General features: G+C 39.8%; 1 protein-coding gene across 4 annotated transcripts in view; it reads right to left on the bottom strand.

The window, feature by feature from the left end:
• The window catches only part of MLLT3 (MLLT3 super elongation complex subunit), a 287,600-nt gene extending 277,687 nt beyond the window's left edge, over positions 1-9,913 (bottom strand). The window contains exons 1-2 of one of the 4 annotated variants that reach the window (XM_013993522.3): positions 9,194-9,913; positions 6,597-6,777 (exon numbers count right to left, since the gene is read on the bottom strand). In XM_013993522.3, the coding sequence (XP_013848976.1) occupies positions 6,597-6,777; positions 9,194-9,376 (364 nt within the window). In that variant the 5' untranslated portion in view covers positions 9,377-9,913. Of the gene's footprint in view, positions 1-6,596; positions 6,778-7,720; positions 7,874-8,057; positions 8,436-9,193 lie in introns of those variants that run through there. The other 3 variants (XM_084984047.1, XM_003121886.7, XM_013993520.3) reach the window with 3 other exon arrangements.
• Between the last annotated feature and the right edge of the window lie 9,912 nt (positions 9,914-19,825).

Below are 19,825 nucleotides of genomic sequence, written 5' to 3'. Positions count from 1 at the left end.
AACAATCTTTTAATTCCCAGGATTGGCAACCATGTGGGGAAGTGAGCGGTCTCACAGTTCCTAGGGAAGAATAAACTGGTACAGTATTTTTGAAGAGAAGTATGGTAATAAATACCAGAATTTAAAACTCTATACATAAGGAAGTTATTGAAAAAATTATAAAAATGAATGTCTATGATGTTCATTATGTCATTATTCATAGCAATTGAAAATGAGAAAAATATAAATGTTCAAATAAATAAATCTACATTTCATGTAATACCACCAAAGTCAGCTTTAAAAAGATGATTTCCCACATATACTATGAGGGTAGGAATGCTCTGCTATGCTTTATCCATAACTCCTAGAATTATTTTAGGCACACAATAGGAGCTCCAAAAAACACTTGTTGAATGAGTTAATAGTAATTTAATGTAAATGCATATTACTTACATTTAATATAAATATATATTTATACATGTATATGTTAATATAAAAAGATGTCTACCAAAATATTAATTATGGTTATCTACAAAGAATTGTCAGATAACTCCTTTCTTTATATTTCCACGGTTTGATTTTTCCACAGTGAATACCTATCTATAAATTAGAAAATACAAATTTCACTTGCATGGGAAAAAAAATATATGGGTTCTTCATAAAAGCTAAACTGTATAACTGTGCAATTCTATGGTCTATTTCTCAATTTCTATGGTCTGCAACATAATGTAACAAAAACTTGTGAATTACCAGTAATAGCAAAAATGCACAATTATTTACCCCAAAACTCTTCAGACAAATCATACTCCCAAAAGTGAATACCGTTCTACAAACAAGAATAAGGAGAACCATAAAAAAACAAGAGAAAAGAAGATTAAAGCATTAAAATATATGTCATGAAGAAGAGAATGAAGTAAAGAGACTCTGGCCATACACACCCAAAATAAAATGCTTTAAAAGAATATTAATTTGTATCATTGAGACAAAAGAATTCCTCCTTCTACATGTTAGCTGCTTCTTTGGGGAGAGAAAACATAAAATCATAAAGAAAGCTTAAAAGCCAAGGGGAAAAACTATAGAATTCTATATTATTTCCATGAGGACAGTGTGAAACATTGTTTTAGAGATCAAAAATACCTTGAAATCTGGTCAATAAAGATTAAAGTCCAGTAGGCTCAATAATATATCGAGTCCTTGCTTAATGACATAATTGTGATAATTGTTTAACATTTCCCTCCATTTCCAGGTACCTCAACTTTCCAAGTTCCCTTTTGAAGCCTCAAGTCACTAAGTGATTAAAAAAAAAAAAAAAAGATTCCACATCTTAGAACTGTAAAAACTGTGTTAAGTCGTAGGGATCATCTGTAACAGATGACCAGGAAAGGAATTAAAGGGCTAAAGTTGGTCCATAGAAGACCATTAGAAGGAAACTTCAAAGAACCAAGAGAAGGAACAAAAAAATCTTTAAAGAAAAATTATGAAACCAATTGATCCCCCTGCCCTACCCACCTCTCAGAGGTACTTCTACAGAGGGTTACCTAAAATAACAGATGTAAAAGACTTCTACATGAAACAGGTAATACATCAGAAAATGAACTGTAATGTTAACTATAAAATATATTCAGTAAAACTCAAGTTTGGATTTTCCTTTTCAGAAAAAAAAAAAAAAAACAGTTATGTAATTGTGACACTGGAATTTAACCATGCAAATACCTTGGAAGATTTATCTTTTTTATTTCTATTAAATAAGTATTTTTATTAGCAACAAGAATAATGGTTACAAAGAAAATCAGCTTCCACATATTAATAGGGCAGTTTATTTGTGCCAGGTTATAGGTTGAGTATTTTATATCAGAGGTTCCTGGATAAGTATGAGGACCCCAGGACCTCCAAAACCTTTTCAAAAGGACTGGCAAAATTAAAATTATTTTCATAACAACTCTGAGACATTATTTACCATTTTCACTCTTGTTCTCTCACGAATGTACAGCAGAGTTTTCCAGAGGCTACATGATGTGTGATAACACAACAGACTGAATACAGAAGCACATAAGCTGGCCCAGTTGTCTTCTATTACAACATTAAAGAGATCTGCACACACCAAAAAAATAAAATGACTCCACTGTTTTCATTCTTCTTTTTGTTTTAGAAAATAATTTTTCATTAAAATAGTATTTATGTGTTAACCTAATGGGTTGACGACTGTTATCTTTAAACAACTTAATAAGTAATTTGTTTAAAATAGCTCTGGTTTAATTTCTAATACAGTCAATATTAATAGATATACCTTTCATAGAAATTCCTAATCATAACTCCTCCTTACCACTGGACATCAATATCTACCCAAGATAGTTCAAGATTACATTTACAGAGCTGCATGCTAACCCCTATTTGAAAGCTAATATTCTGTCTTGGATCTGTACTCTGTCTTTTTCTCTTAAAAAGTATTGAGTGCTCACTGGCATGCTTTAAATATAAAGAATTAACATTTATTAAAAAAATCAAACACTACAAATACAACCTCTCATCACCACCAATACCATGAGCACCCACTTAAAAAAACTAGTAGTAGGAGTTTAGTGCACATTCACCCAGAATTCATTTATTTATACATATACTTTTTATCTGTATAAACACATTTTTTAAAATGGAATCACACTGATTTAGCCAATTGCCTTATTTCATGTACTATCTCTTGAAGATCTTTCTGCGTCTACAAACAGATTTACCCTCTTTTTAAAAAGATTATCATCATCTAACTGTACACAACTGAGGTCTCCACTTTGGCTTGCATTCAATTTTTTGCTACAAAAAAACAGTCACAAAAAAATATGCTATATCTTTGTGGAGTTGTGAAGCCATATCAGTTGGAAAATTCCTAGAAGTAAAATTACTGGATCAATGTGAATAAATACTTAAAATCTTAATAGAGTTTGCCAAATGTCCTCCAAAATACGTGTGCCTAATTTACATTTTCACTAACAGCACAGATTTCCTCCAGCAATTCAGCTTTTTAAGTGCCTTCGTAAAGTATACTTTATGTTGCTTCAAAATGTCAAGTTGTAAAACTGTTCTCACTGGTCATCTTAATTCCACACAAAACTCCACACAAATCTCATCACACTCACTGTATGTATCAGAATAGTCCCCCATCTTTGTTTTTTCCATAAACCATTTAAATACCTCAGGAGAGAAAAGACACCAGGTACACACAAATATCTTCAACTAGCAAGCCCTCAAATATTGGGTACCCTGATAAAAAGTTATCCAAATTATTTCAAAAAACTATTTAACACAAATCACAACTACACAGTAAAGCTGGGCTCAAACACTTAAATCAAAGGAAAGTTGTATGTGTAGATTTATTATGCTTTATCTGCCCACTCAGAGGACTGAGGCTACAAATAAAAAGCTATCCAATCCTACCAGTGGCCAAATTAGCTTACATAAAATAATAAGCAACAGATTTCACAGCATAAATGTCAATGGAACATATTGCAATAGTAAGGATGGTGGTAATTGGAAAGTTCACTCAAATTCACATCATACTGAGAACGAAAACATTTATATTTTAAATGAAATGTTTTGAATGTGACTATTGATTTCCGGCATATCAGACTATTATAAATTTTTGTTACTAATAAATAAGATATAGTCCTTTTTTGCAAGTAGATAGTTTTAAAATGCATTCTTGCCTATTCTGGAATGGCTAATGGATATTCCAGGCTTTACCATTTCATCAAAATCTCCTTTCTAGGACTTAGTGTTAGTAGTTTTAAATTCAAAGTCTCCAACACATTGTCTTTGGGACAGAGTAAAACCTCATTAATTCAAGTCCAATTAGCTCAATTCTGAAACAGTATATGTAATCCTCATTGGGCAACAAGTTGAATTTACTATAATTTCCTCTTCCCATAATACTACTGTGAAATAAAGGAAATCAACCTGAAATTCAATGAATTTTTCCAAACCAAATATTTATGAAACTAAGAACTTATCCATCTTTGTGACTGAGCAGTTCATCTCAGTTGTAAGTCCACTTCTGTTTATCAGCTACCGTATACAGTAAAAGTGATTTATATTGTCATTATTAATAGCCATTTACAGTGTAGAGTGTGTGCATTTCTTGTAACTCAGATCTTTCACAAAGCCATTTTTGTCATTTCTCCCATTTACAGTTTCTCCCATTTCTAGTCTTCTTACTTATAGATCTATAATATCAAAAATATAACACCTTAAAAGGTACAGAAGTAGACTTATAAATGCCCAGCATTCTTATTCTGTATTTACTCTTATCTTCTTGAAAGAGTTTATAAGCCAAAAAGTAAGTTTCAGGATTAAGTGGCATGTTTGGTGTTACTTGAATTTACAACTAACTGTTCCCAATGAACAGAGAAACCTTCTCTGGCAATCTGAATTATGTGTAATTACAGTATGACAAGGTCTCTCCTGGGCTATGTAAGCTGGCATTTTTCCCAGGACTTGTCACATCATGGGAAGCACACATACAAATAAAAATCCAAAAATAAACATTTTAAAACAATAGCCTATAGACTTCATAAAGAAACTCCACAGTTGAGAATAAAAATTGAGGACCCTAACCAAAGAACAGACACGTCTCACTAGAGGTGTCCAAGGAGAAGATATCAGTGTTATCAAGCCGCTTACCACGCCTAGCAACGAAACTCCCAGGTGTGGGCTGTGCAGGCAGCACTCTGATGTCCCCTCAGGCTGGACAGAAAATCATTAAGGTATGGAAAATAAAGGGGAATGTCAGCACATACACCTAGTGAAGCAGAGAAACAGTGGGGAAATATGGAGAGGTGGATCATCTTTAATTTCATAAGCTAATTTGTTGATGGTTAAGGCGCCTAAAAAACAAAGTTATCTTAAGAGCTATATCTTCTGCCAACTGGCTTAGTTTTCCTAGTACGACAAATATTGCTTTTTGTTATTGTTGTTAAGGGTATTTCACCTCGAAGTGAACAACAGCCAAGTAGTCATAATAGTGTGTAGCAAGGATGTTAGAAGGTGCTTTCTTTTGTTTAAACTCCTCTGCAGTGGCTCTAAGGACACATGGAAAGGGAGAGCGAGATTCCAAGAAGCATGAGACCCAACCTCATACAGTAACAGCAACTTGACAGTACTCATCCTCATCACAGTTTGAGGAAAAATTAAGTATAATATCTATGGCTATATTCTAATATAAAATGCTAACAAAATCTAAATGTTATTTCCTATAGTCTGTGCACATACCTACCCCTCTCTTGGAAGCTGGATTCATTTATTAATCATCCAGCAAAGCCCATCAAATTCAACAGTTTGAGTTTTCAAGAGGAGCTATAAAACAAATCACTATAGACAAAACATATAATCCTGACTCCCATTACATGAGCTCTGGAAACAAAAATAAGCATCGACACAAACCTTTGCCTCCTCTAAGGCACATAGCATTTCTCCTTTCTTTATTCAAGCTTCTGAATGTCCAATAATTTCCACGTAGCTCTAAGCAGAATGGATTTATTATGATGTTACGCTAAGAAACTGCAGGAGTTCTAGATGCCAATAAAGATTACGGATCAAATGGAAGATAACTACTAACCATTGTGTTGACTTAGATAAATAAACCTGCTCACAAACAAAGCACCTTATTGTATTTGTACTGTTACCTCCACTAATCCAACTAAAACAACCAGACAGTAGCTTTCCAGAGGATGAAGGGAAGGAATAGAAATCAAGATTTCTTATACCCTCTTTCAATTTCCTGTAAAATAACATTTCGTTCCTTTTTTTCCCCCAAACTGTCCTGTTCTTTACGGAAAATGTTTGGGACACGAGAGACTGAGCAGAATTATGCAAAGCAGACACCAAGGCTAAAAACCAAGGCTGAGAAGGACTGAAGCAGAAAGCAAGACAACACCATTGCTCTGAAACTTAGCTTCGACCTTTGCAGGGACCCTCTTCCCTGGAGATCACATCGGGCAGACACTTGCCAACGCTGCTCAAAATGCCGCTAAAAATCGAATGAGCAATCAAGTGGCATCCGGGGCTAGGGACCAGTAAGCCCTCCTCCCTCCCCAGCTAAACAGAAAATCCTGACGATGGGGGGTCGGGGTGACCAACCCACAAAAAGAAAAGTCCTGACAACTGGCACCCAACGCCTTATACACAGGGAGGAAAGCAGAGAGGACCCTAAAGAGAGGCGACTTCTAAAGCCGGAACAATAACTATATCCCACACATCCTCTGCTAATACAGGTAAACCTCAATTTCTCCAGGTTTAAAAAAAAAGGCGCAAGCTGTTTATTCCTTCCAGCCCCACTCCCCACGCCTCCAAACCCAACAGCTAATTGCACCTTCCCCGCAGAACCCGCGGCTAACCCCAGAGGGCCGGTGAGGGCTGGCTTGGGATGAATAAACACTCGACACCTGACGGTCCTTTCTCTGCGGTGACTTTCACCGAGCCGAAGCGGCGCCGCGGACGGGGGTCCAGAGCTACGCCGGCGAGCGCGACGCGGGGGGCGGGGAGAGGGCTAGGGGGACCGCCAGGGCCAAGCGATTGTTTCCTCCGCGAGCAAAGACATTTTTTATCAAGCTCCTTTTGTATTCGAGCCCTACCTCTTTTTGGCCTAGGGAAGCTTTCGTGCAAGTGGAAGACGACTTTCTCCACAAAGTGCTGTATGTTACTGTGCTCCGGGCCGCGCACGAACACCATCCAGTCGTGGGTGAAGCCCTCCACGGTGGGTTTTTTCCTCACCTGGGCGCGGTGCCCCAGCTCCAGCTTCACCTGCACGGCACACTGCGGGCAGCGGGGAGGAGAGACAGCCGTGAACAACAGGAAGGCGACCGTTCGACACTGAACATTGCGCCTGACATTTTTTTTTCCTCGTTCTTGAGAGGCACATAAAAGGAAACGGTGGTGCCCTCTGCATCCACGTTTCACGAGCGTGGGCGCGCACACCCCACACCCCCAAATACACCCCACCCAGCCGGCCCGGCCCCCGGCTCCCCCGCATCCAAGCCGCCCGGAATGTTTGTAACGGAATGTTACCCACGATCGGGAAGGGGGTCCGGGGGTCGGGGGGAAGAGAGCGAGCACACTCAGCCACTGCGAGCACAACAAATACATCAGAAACAAATTAGAAGACAATTAGGAGAAGATGCCGGGGCGGTTTCCCGGCATGGAAGGGGAGGTAGCCAGGACCCTCGATGGGGGTTCTGGCGAGCCCCCACCCCGAAAGTGTCGCGGAGACAGGCACACGCCGAGGAAGTCTTTGTGTACGTGTGTGTGTGCGTGAGTGTGGAGCGCTGTGCCAGGCGGAATGGAAACTACAGGCAGCCTCTGCCGACGGGCACAAACTCCCGTGCTCTTACCACGGGGTTTGTGCACAACAAAAATGAGACGTCGTCACATACACAAACACACACACACACCCCCTCAGGAAAACACTCCGAGGCATCCATAACTTAAAGCACCCCGCACCCCCCCCCAAGCGAAAAGCCTCACGCGATCGACGAGGCCAGCCTAACAGAGCCCCCGCAACACACTTCCAAGAGCCAAAGTGGCCCCAAAGTACCTCTCACCTCCCCCCAAAAAATGAAATTCAGAAAGGCAGGGCGGCAGGCGGACAGCCGCGGAGCCCCGACTGCGGACAGCCCAGAGCGGGGGCAAAGTTGCGTGCGGCCCCGTCGCTGTCAGCCCGCAGACTCCAGCTCACACTCGCGCGCCGCGGAGAACGCACCATCGTAGCGGCCGCCCAGGCTGCTCGCCGCGTCGCCGGACTGTGCCCGCGGCTCCCGGCGGCGGCGGCGGCTGAAATATGGCTGAGTTATTATTCGCCTCCTTCCACCGTGTGTTAGTGTGTGTGTGTGAGTACGCGCGTGTGAGCGAGAGTGCGCTTCTTGCGATTGCAAAGAGAGGCGAGAAGGGAGGGAGGCGCGGAGGGTGGAGGGGCGAGTGTGTGTTAGTGTGTGAGTGTGTATGTGTGTGTGTGTGCGCGCGCGCCGGGGGGGGGGGTTGGAGAGGGAGGGGAGCGGAGGCTGAGGGAGAGGCAGCAGCTCCCTGCAAGCCGTACCAACCTTTCTCTAATTAGGACCGCGGAGCGCTGGCGCTGTCTGGGCTGCGGCGGCGGCGGCGGCGCAGGGCGAGGGAGGAAAGGCGGGGGGGGGGCAGTCTTTTATTATTATTTTTGCATGTACTTACCGAGCTAGCCATGCCTGGGGGCCCGGAGGTTTGCTGGGGTGTTGTGTGCTACCCCCCTCCCCCGCCCCCTTCAGCTGTAATTCATGAAGAGGCTGCTATGAATGAGAGCGCGCCCAGGAGCGGAGGGTAGATGGCGGACATTCTCTGCCTTTTTCCCCCCGCGTTCGCTTGCTCGCTCGCTCGCTTATTACACTCAGCCCTAAAAGCAAAAGCAGCAGCAGCAGCAGCAGCTCCAGGGCCGGAGGATGAGATTCCGGAGCATGCGCTGTGGCGCCTGACACCGGGGCTCTGAGCCTCAAGGGGCGGAGGGAGGGCGCGCGGGCGGGGCGGAGCGCGCGGGGAGGCAGAGCGAGCAAGCAAGGGGGAGCTCGAAAGAGCCAATCACCGGCCACCTCCCGAAGCCCTGGCGGCCAGCACCGCCACACTGGAACGCCTCGCTTAAAGTAACAGGTTCCTGCTGGGGGTGGGGAGAAGGGCGGGGAGGGGACGCTGGGGTGGGGAGAGCAGCCAGCTGGGGAACCATCCCAGCCCCTGTGTAAACTCCTCTCGCCCTACAATAAAAAACGGATTAAAACTGCTGGAATGTAGCCACTGCCTAGAGCCCCCAGCCTCCCGAGAAGGGGCGTTAAATCAAGTCTTTGGCGTTAGTTAGCACGCTCGGGGAAGGGAAGGGGGTTTCTTTTACTTTCCACCACATCTTTTTATGGTTTTGTGCTGAAACGGCAAGAAATTACACCCAAACAAACTTATTTAAAGACAGAGCGAGAGAAATGCCATCCTGCAAACAAGCGTCTAAAAGCAATCGCTGAGACAGTTATAACCGGCAACAATTCCCTGGCCCCCTTCCCTATCCACTCACCCCCTCCCTTCCTGCACCGCCATCGACAATTTTAAAATGAACAAGCCAGAGAAACAAGACGGCAATTTCCTTCCCAGGGACCGCCTCCCGCGTTGGTAATCCCCGGCTGGAAGGCATAACAAAGCAGTGCCCAGGTGAAGGTGAGATAGATACCTGGGAGTGCTGCTGGGTGCAGACCCGCGGGGACCAGGCTAGGAGTTGTTTTCTTGGGGAGGTTGCCCCTCCTGACAGCCTGCTGGGTTGCATCAGAACGTGGAAGATTGTCCTCTGAGAACGCCAGGGACAACTGGGAGTCTTAAAATAGCAGATAAAGTTAATACTGACTGTAATGGGCATAAATTGGATTATAATCTTTAGGCGAATTGGTGACAGACAGCGTAATCCATCTCCGGGTATTAATCCTGTTAGGTTCCCGAGTGACAACCAGTCGCTGGAGTGTTCCCAAAGTCGCGCTCCTGCGATGCTTCTCACTTGGGTTGAACTTGCTCTCAGTGGCGGGGGATAGAACAGCGCAGCCACGCGTGGGGCGGAGTAGGAGTACTAACTAGCTTCCTTTAGCAGCGCAGACAACCTTTACAAAGGAAACGGATAAGATCTAGACAATTGATTTGAAAGTGAAAGATAGCTGTAACTTCGGTTCGTTAAAGAAAGATCCCTGCATCTTCCTATAGCCCACATTCCTTTTTTGCTCTTCTTTTCTTCCCTTTTTCCCTCATCTCCTTCTTTCTCAGTCTTTCCTTTGGCTTTATTCTCTTCTACCTGCCTTCTTTATCTGCCCTGTCTTGCATTTTTTGGCTCAACTTTCTTGCTTTCTTCTTTTCCTTTTTCTTAAAACCACCAAAACAAGTTGTATGGGCCATTGAATTAAAGGGAGCAAGCACAATAGGGGGAAAGAGGTTAGCCGGGGCACCTGGGATCCTTAATGTTAATTTTTCAGTTCTCCCAGCTGCTCACAGGGAGCTAATCGGAATCAGATCTGACCGGTTCGGACCAATTTTAATTTACAATCCAAGCCTCCGGCTTCAGTGCGTTGAACCCCTAAAACTGATGCTCTCCTCTCCCCCAGTTACAACCAAGAAAACCTCTTCTGCTTTAGGACCCTAATTCCTCCCACCCTTCTATTGGATTTAGCATGTAATGTAGAAAACAGCTGAGGATAGAAACATTTTAGTCCAAGGCCAAAAGCTTAAACTTCTCTTAGATTTCTTAGACCCACATGTACATATATGCATAATATTTTTTAGGTGTATGTGTGTCTGTGTGTGTATACGGACTAAGTTTACACACACATAGACAAGCTGTATGTTAGGGTCTACGTGAAGAGTGGACGTACTTGCTATGCATTATTGCATTTTTAGATAGAATAATCAAATTAGAAGTCCTTTGGAGTCGTAAGATAGGAAAGTGATTGTTATCTGGATGTGCCATTAATAAGGCCACTTTCTGGAAGGTGGCAACCATGAGGCAACGAGTCTAGCTTAGCACGCAGGTAAAAAACAACAATCCATTCTTCCTTTGAGTTGACTTCAGGGCTTGGCTAACTTCTAGCAACACCAACCGGGCTGTCTTGGAATTTTCTCTGTAACTTGTACTCGCAATGAGGGAAGAATGTCTCCTTTCGGAATTATGTGTCTGCTGAATAAGATTTATTCCAGGAATCACAAGTAAACCATGGGATCAAAGAAAGGTTCTTTTCCCATTATTCCTCCTTTCTCAAAGAATGCTTTTAAAAACCTTTAGGGGTAATTCTTTCTCCAGACCCTGGAAAAATAGATTCTGTCAGTAGATGGCGCACGGAGCCCTTCCACGGACGTCCTTACGTGACCTCGTTAAAACAAAAAAGACCAAGACCGGAGGGAAAAGAAAAGGCAATCCTGAATACTGAGATTCAACTTTTGGGCAAAAGAATTTATGTCAATCTTTCAATATATTATTTATAACATAATCTAATAAACTATTAATTAAAAGCAATCAAAACAGAAAAAACAGCAGATTAATTTTCTATCCATCATACCTGAAGATCTTTGCACTTTAGGTGAAGTACAACAAGCATGAAACAACCCTTTGGGTTCTTGACGATTTAATTACAGAAAATATTTTGCAAATAAATTTTGAGACAAACTTTTTCCAAAAAAAAAAAATTAAATGGAAGTGATGAGAGATAAAAACCATTTATTTCTTCAAAAAGCAATTATCTTACCAAAATTCATACTGTAGTACTTAGCATATTGTGAGGCACCATAGGGTTAGTTTTTGAGAAGCAGAAAAGAAAAGCAATTGACATTATCATATCGAATAAAATGGTTGATGAAGTGTAAAAAGGGACGCATGGGAATGGTGTCTGGGACTGGTTTTTAACTCCTGATCACCGTCATTGCCATTGCCTCCCTACCCTACCACCATCGTTTAGGCTCCAGCCCTTTTGTTTGTAATTAGTTTGTTTAGTTTAGCAGTTGAGGCCAGTTTGAATATTTCTAGTACAACGTAACTCCTTTAAAGAATGATTAGTGTCAAAGAGCAGCGGTTGCTTCTTATAGAACTTTACCTATTTGTTGTGATAGCTTATTGATACATGAACTCAAATAAATCAATAAGAATTAACCATTGCTTATTCTTTTGGATTTTTTGGGGAAAGGAAGAAGATGTGTGGGAAAAAAAATAATGGGGCAAATATAACTAAACATCTTGCAAATATTACACTCAGAATAATTAAGGATTTTTTTCCCATAATACTGCACTTTTTCTGTATGCTTTACCCATGTGTTCATTCACCAAAATATTTCTCCCATTCCATGTGCCAGGCACAGAGTTAGGCTCTAAGAATATGAGAATGACAGGGTTCCTGCTGTCACAGAAGGAAAAGGCCCAAGGGAGATGTTTTACCAGAGCCTTTTAAAAAAAAATTTTATAATGCCTAAATTTGGGATAGAGACAGGTGTCACACCTAAGCAAGCAGCATGCAAATTTGACAGGAACAGCCCAAGGATAAGAAAAACAGTGGGACAGATTAGAAGCCCAGAGGCGTTGCCTTCAATTCTACCTTTCAATGATTAAAATAAGGTGGGAGGGGAGTAATATCTTTTTTTGCAACCACAGCCAAGTTCTAATTTCTTTTTCCTTGACCTGAAGTGTTTTCTATGTTCATCTTATTGCAGCTCTTTTAAAGAAAAAAAAAACTCACAATGAAAGAAAGCTTACTAAGCCTTTTCAAGATCATGAGCATATTTTCTCATTTGAGACCATCCCTCTGTTTCTTATGGAAATTTTTGGTTCAAAATGTTCTAACATTATGTTTAATTCACAGTTCTAGATAGAGTGTATTGGGAACCCCTGAATAGTACAAATCATTACCTCTTTGAAAAAACAATTGCTTTGATACTCACTTAAGCGCCTAGTCCAGGACTATTTCCAGAGGTAAGAAATACACAAAGCTTTTTTAACCACCAGAGCCTCTTCATGTGTAAATTATTCCCTGAGAGTAATTTAAGCAATGCACTTACACATTCAGAAGACAAGAGTGCCTCCACAGTAATAATTTATTAATTTAGTGGGCTGCATCCCTAATTTAATAAATAGCACCTCAAGGCCTGAAAATTAATCAAGGATGTCATGTAAGACCCAACAATACAAAACAAAATACTGGAGGTCAGTTGATAAAGTATGATTGAAAATACCTTCTTAATAAATACAAGAATCACAGTGGAATATTTATAGGTGAAATACATGTTAAATTGAAATAGCTTGCTACAAATCAATCCATCTAAAAAGTAAACCATTTTACTCTATGTATCTCTAAGAATATCCTCCAAAGCTACTGCACAATTTCCTATCTTTCTTTAGATAATTTAATATCCTTGATTTTCAGTGGAAAATCTGTTTTCATATGTGATTTCATCATTCCCACTCACATATTAAGAATGGAGAGTTTAAATATTCACTTTATCCTAAAGTCATAAATTATATTTTGCCTTATTTGGTAAAAATTAAGGAAAAAAATAACATATTGGGGCTATGAACTAATGTTGACAGGTCAAACTTCAATTAAAACTGAATGCGAAATTTAAGAAAAAATTACTCCCTTCTGTGTATTAAATGGTCTGAGAGTGGTTTCACAATAATACTGAGCCTCTAAGAAGTAAGTGATTTACTACTTTCTGGCAGGATCAAGTATCCTGTTTGAGTTAAACTATTTACAGTCAGCTCTGAATAATCCATGAGCATATTATCCACTTTGTAGATAATCTACAATGACACAATTTATGTGTGGGGTTTTTTTTTAATGTAAATTTATGTTCGAGTCAGAGGGTTTTTTTTAATTATACAAAATGTACATAAGTGCATCTATTTGTCAGTTTCCATTCATAGATTTTCTTACAGAAAAGTTTCTATAGTAGTCCCTATATCTCTTTTGGACCCAACTTTCTAACTTTTATAAACAATTTATTATCCCAAAATTAGAGTGATTTGGCGAAAAACTATTGATCTAAGCAATAAAAATTGATTGGAAAGAAGGAATGTTCATTTAAATATTCACTTACCAGTGTGCTGAATCAAAAGAACTCCTAGAGGCTATTACTAGTTCTAGGAGTTCCCTGGTGGCTCAGTGGGTTACGGATCAGGCATTTTTACTGCTCCGGTTTGGGTCGCTGCTGTGGCATAGGTTGGATCCTCAGCCCCAGAACTTCTGCATGACATGGGTCCAGCCAAATAATAATAATATAGTTCTCTTACATATTCTCCACAAAATCAAATAAGGGAAAGTTAGGGAACAATTATCCTTTTTTTTAATTATAGGAGAGTTGATTCACAATATTATATTTTTTTCAGGTATACAACACAGTGAATCAATGTTTTTATAGGTTATACTCCATTTAAAGTTATTATAAAACATTGGCTATATTTTCTGTGCTATAAAATATATTCTTTCATCTATTTTATATATAGTAGTTCGTACTTTTTAATCCCCTCCCCTTATCTTGCCCCCCCCATTCCTCTCCCCACTGGTAAACACTAATTTGTTTTCCATATGTGAGTCTGTTCCTATTTTGTTATAGTCTTTTATTTGTCTATTTTTTAGATTATACATATAAATGATAACATACAGTACTGACTTTCTCTGGGAAAAACTATCTTCTGAACTGTAGTGGTAGCAATTTGGGGAAAGTTTCAAGTTGTAACAAGGAGATACAAGTCATTTATGAATAGAAAAGAACTTATTTCTATACAGTTAGACTCTTAAATATATTATTTCTATCTTTTGGCTTATGCTTCATGACTTTGACATGTTGGTTTTATTATTAATTCAATTCATTCAATTAACTTTTATTGGCTGTCTATTGAAGGTCAACCACTGTTCTTGGTTCTTTGAAAAATCGAGATACAAGCATAGAATGCCTCTAACACTATCATTTATTTAGTCATTTCATAATTACTGCCTTAGAGTTGATAGATTTTTGCAAAAAATGAAAGGTGTTATTAAGCACTTAACAATAAACCCTTATTATTCACCTGAATCTCTAGTTAATAATGAAAAAAGATTAAGCCATGACATTGGCAGTATCCTTTACCAAAAAAAAAAAAAAGAAAGAAAACGTGGTTGAAATTATTTACTAAGATCAAAATTTTATTAAGTGCTTCAGTTAGTCAATTTGGGACAATTTGAATCTCAAAAAGAATTGATGAGTCCATAATAATACTTTTAAAAAAATTAACAAGCAGGTGAAAACAAGTGTCTCCTTGGAGAAAAATACTAGCTAATTAATATATGTGAAAGGAATGATAGAATTAGAAGGATCATTATTTTGCAGCAATTAATGCTGTAATAGATTTAGTCAAAGTTCATCAATATATGTCAAAAGTAAGGGGTGAAAGATTTTTGGAGAATATATTTTTCACAATATGCCTCATTCTATCATTCTACAGATTACGTATTAATTACAAAGGGAGAAAAGAGTCTTTATAGAGGAGAAATCTGGTAGAAATCACTTACCTAAGTGATCAAATTTAACATCACCAACATGGGAAGTCCTGACATCCTGTGCCTCTTATGTGATGTAATAAAAAGCACATATCAGAGTTCCTATCATGGCTCAGCAGTAAGGAACCCAACTAGTATCCTTGAGGCTGCTGGTTCAATCCCTGGCCTCACTCAGTGGGTTAAGGATCTAATGTTGCATGAGCTGCGGTATAGGTTGTAGATGCAGCTCAGGTCTGGCATTGCTGTAGATATGGCCTATGCCAGCAGCTGTGGCTCCGATTTGACCCCTACCCTGAGAACTGGGAACTTTCATATGCCATACCTGCGGCCCTAAAAACAAAATTTTTTTCTAAATGCTAAATGAGAGCAAAAGTAGGGAAAATGAGGAGAAAAAATATTATAATCTAAAGGATTTTATTTGAAAGACAAGATAGAAGGTTAGTTGTTTGGGGGTTTTATTTTTGTTTTTCCCTGTGAGGCTTTATAGTCTCACCCTTTCTGCTCACTACCAAATTTGTTTTTGAATTATAATAGTGTGATGGCTTTTGTGACTGACATGTTTGAGGTCAACACCTTTGGTGATCTGAGCTTTTCTCTGGCAACGAAGAGCTCCAAAAGGAAGCAAGACACAGGACATGGGTTTGGCATGCCCTGCTGAATTAGCGACAATATTTTCATGTGAATGTTCTTTCAAAAGTAGATGCTGTGTGTGAAAGGTTTCCCTCATGAGATTACAGCAATTTAAAGGTCATTCAGTTCTACAGACTGCTTAATTGTGCTCCATTAAGCATTTCTCAAAAAGAAGTGTGCGTGTTTTTTAATAGCATTCAAGGACTGCCAATATCAGCATTGTCTAACTTAAAAAGATTATTTTTTTTCATGGCTTTTATCACTGACCCGGTGTAGAATGCACTGACTTTCCTTTTTTATTGCTCAAGGGCAGCTGGATGAGTAGCCTTGGCTCATTTAGAAGCCATCTAATGCTTTTGTTCTCAGTTAATATTTTCTTTAAAGGTCACCTACCTCTGACACCTGTCAGGTTGGCACTTCTCAGAAACAGAAAGAGGACCTTTTCTGGATCCAGTACAGGCATTGAAATGTCTAAAGGTTGGCCAGCAGTTTTGAACGAATAACAGATTAACAGATTGCTCTTCAGGCTCTCATTTTTAAGCCAGGATCCTCATGGGGAATTTTTTTTTTTTTTTTTGCCAACTGCATAAGAGAGAGGAATGGGATAAGAGTAGACAGGATAGGAATAAGGTAGAGAGCTCTGTGTTTCCTTTCCAAACTTGAGAGAAAACATATAAAGGCCCCACTCATTCCTTAAAATGTTGGCCAGGGGCAGAGGAGGTCATTGAGAGACATAATTGGAGGGAAAAAAATCATATCCCAAATAAAGAACAAAATAACCAAGATAAATCCAAACCACTTTAAGGGGAAAAAAAAAATCCAAACTAGAGCACAAAACAAAATGTATGGGAATTACAAAAAAAAAAAAAAAAAAAAAAAAAAAAAAACCAAAAAACAAAAAACAAACAGTTCTCATTGTGATGCAGGGGAAATGAATCCGACTAGGACTCATGAGGTTTCGGGTTCGATCCCTGGCTTCACTCAGTGGGTTAAGGATCTGGCGTTGCCTCAATCCGTGCTGTAGTTCACAGATGCGGCTTGGATCCTGCGTTGCTGTGGCTGTGGCGAAGGCTGGCAGCTGTAGCTTAATCCCCTAGCCTGGGAACCTCCATGTGCCTCAGGCATGGCCCTAAAAAGACAAAAAAAAAGACCAAAAAAACCCCAAAACAAAACAAAAAAAGTATGGGTATAAATATAATAACTGTACTGTGAAAATATTTTTTTTTACTCTAAGAACAAAAATTTTAGGTTATACCCAATGTGGTAGCTATAACTACATCCCAGTGTAGTAGCTATAACTATATATAACATGGCACATACAACTTCCTCAATTAATTAGTTGTCATTCCGTGGTTCTTACCCAAACTGTGACTACCCTACAAACCAAAGGCACCAGGGTGTTCTTCAGAGAAGTTACATCTCTCAACTTTTCCTTCAATCAAGACTTAATTCTCTTATGCAAACCCACATTTAAAACTGTGTACAGGGAGTCCCTGCTGTGGCACAACCAGATTGGCACAAACTCTAGAGGCTGAGACACAGGTTTGATCCCAGGCCAGCACTGTTGGTTAAGAATCCTGCATTGCTGCAGTGTAGGTCACAACTGCTGCTTGCATCTGATCCCTGTTCAGGGAACTCCATGTGCCACAAGGCTACCAAAAAAGAAGAAAAAAAAACTGTATACTGATCCCGCTGTACCACAAACATTTTGATTAGAGTGATGCAGTTGTCTACGAGACAAAACTTCAGTTGAACCTAAAGGCAGGGATCATTTGCATAAAGCAGGAAAAAGAGGTAAAGAGAGTTTCCAGGTTACAACACAAACTATCCCAAATCATTTTGTCTTCCTTGACTCACCAACTTGGTACAAATGTTTTCGCTGCCAGATACCCAAGGCTCTGATTTTGGTTGCTTTATTTTGGAGAGAATAGGAAGAAATTGTGATTCCTCTAATTCTAACTAAAAACTGGCAGTTGCCATGTAAATGGATGAAACTGCTTCTGCTCCTAGATTTGCCAACTTGTAAAACTGTTGATGGGATATTTTAGAAAAATATTACACAGAAAAGAGTAACCAGTTTCCCTAACAGCTTTTTTTTAAACAATCATTTATTGTACACCTATTATATGTAAAACACACATGGAATTAAACTCTGCAATTTTAGATAGAATTCAGTGGGAAAGGTAATTGGATAGAGTCAGGTAAAGGAGAGAGGGACAGAAGAAAAAAGAGAAGCACAGGCAAGAAATACTTGGAACTATATAGAGAAATAAGAAAATTTGCTAAAAGGTAATGTTGAAATCTTGCAAGTATTTAGTTTTTCTTTGTTTGTTTGTTTGTTTCTTTTTTGGCTGCCCTGCAGCATCTGGAGTTCCCAGGCCAGGGATCAGATCCAAGCAGCAGTTGCAATCTACGTTGCAGCAATGTTGGTTGGGTCCTTTAACCCACTGTGCCGGGCTGGGGATTGAACCTACATCCTGGCGCTGCAGAGACACTGCCAATCCTGTTGGTACCACATTAGGATTTCCAGTACTTAGTTTTTGAGTTCCTCTAGCTGACATATTTCCTGAACTAAAACTACTTGTTAAATAACAAGAAACAGTATGGAATGGGCTCAGTTAGAATTCATAACAACCTGGGCACAGAGAATCAAGGCATTTATCCCTACACAGAATTCTGTCTTTATGAACAAATACCATCAAGGTCAAGGTGTACCCAACTTTATTCTTCCAGTTGGGATACATTAAAACAGCCATTATCCTGGTTTATTATAGCAGCAGTTTTTAACTTTACTCTTTCCTACTTTACTCTAGTAATTTGTTCAGATCAGTCATGTTCAAAAGCTATGTTGTGTTTCATGCATAGAAACCTTGAAAAATTAGGTCTGAAGGTAATTTCAAGGGCTTCATTATTTAATTTTACATGTTTGAGATCAAGAGTTCATTGAACTCATATGAATATATATGAAAAATGCTTACAAAACAGAATTAAATCAATCTTAGCAGATTTTAAAATTATTGACTTAAATATAAGTTGACTAAACTACTCCTTAATGTCAAAGAGAAAATGATTTAACTCTTGGGTATAAGTGAGCCCACGTGGCAAAACTGGGGAGCATAAGTAATTCTCAGCCAAGCACATTTCTCAAAAAAGGAAGTCCTTTGACATCAAGAAGTTGTCTCCAATTGGCAGAGCTCAGGAACAGCAGACTTTCCCAAAATAACAAATTTGAGACATCTTATTCTATTGTAGCAATAGAAGAAAAAAAAACATTTCAGAGTAATTTTTCATTATGCTAGTAGTATACAAATTATTTAAACTAGAAATAAAGATGGCCCCCAAATAACTATTAAACCCAAAGTTAGAGCAGTCTTTTTTAAACCCCTAAATCAGTTTTCATGGTTTTTTTGTTTGTTTCTTTTTCTTTCAGTAAACATGCACACAATTTTCTAAGTACTCAGTCTCCCTGTAAAAACACCTGTAAAACTAAAATAAAAATTCGGCCTTGTTTGAGTCATGGCAGTTCTCATCTACTAGTCACTCAAAATCCGTTTTTAGGGAGTTCCCGTCGTGGCGCAGTGGTTAACGAATCCGACTAGGAACCATGAGGTTGCGGGTTCGGTCCCTGCCCTTGCTCAGTGGGTTAAACGATCTGGCGGCTCGGATCCCGCGTTGCTGTGGCTCTGGTGTAGGCCAGTGGCTACAGCTCCGATTCGACCCCTAGCCTGGGAACCTCCATATGCCGCGGGAGCGACCCAAAGAAATAGCAAAAAGACAAAAAAAAAAAAAAAAGTCCATTTTTAGGAAAGAATGTCTTCACCAAGAATAAAAGGGGGAATTATTTAAGAAGGGGCGGGGGGGGGGGAGAATTAGTAATAGGAAAAATTTTTTTTTTTTTTTGGTCTTTTGTCTTTTCTAGAGCCACACCCACAGCATATGGAGGTTCCCAGGCTAGGGGTCTAATTGGAGCTGTTGCTGCCAGCCAATGCCAGAGCCACAGCAACAGCAGATTCAAACCGCGCCTGTGACCTACACCACAGCTCTCCGCAACGCCGGATCCTTAACCCACTGAGCAAGGCCAGGGATCAAACCTGCATCCTCATGGTTCCTAGTCAGATTTGTTAACCGCTGAGCATGAAGGGAACTTCCCATTAATTGGAAAATTTTTACACAAAATT

This window comes from Sus scrofa, chromosome 1 (genome assembly GCF_054392235.1).
Source record: "Sus scrofa isolate SSC_HxYL_T2T_F1_AM1 chromosome 1, Sscrofa_HxYL_maternal_Yorkshire_Landrace_v2.0, whole genome shotgun sequence".
Classification (NCBI taxonomy): domain Eukaryota; kingdom Metazoa; phylum Chordata; class Mammalia; order Artiodactyla; family Suidae; genus Sus; species Sus scrofa.
The sequence above is the reverse complement of the archived record's forward strand: the minus strand, read 5'-3'. Positions and strand labels throughout refer to the sequence as shown.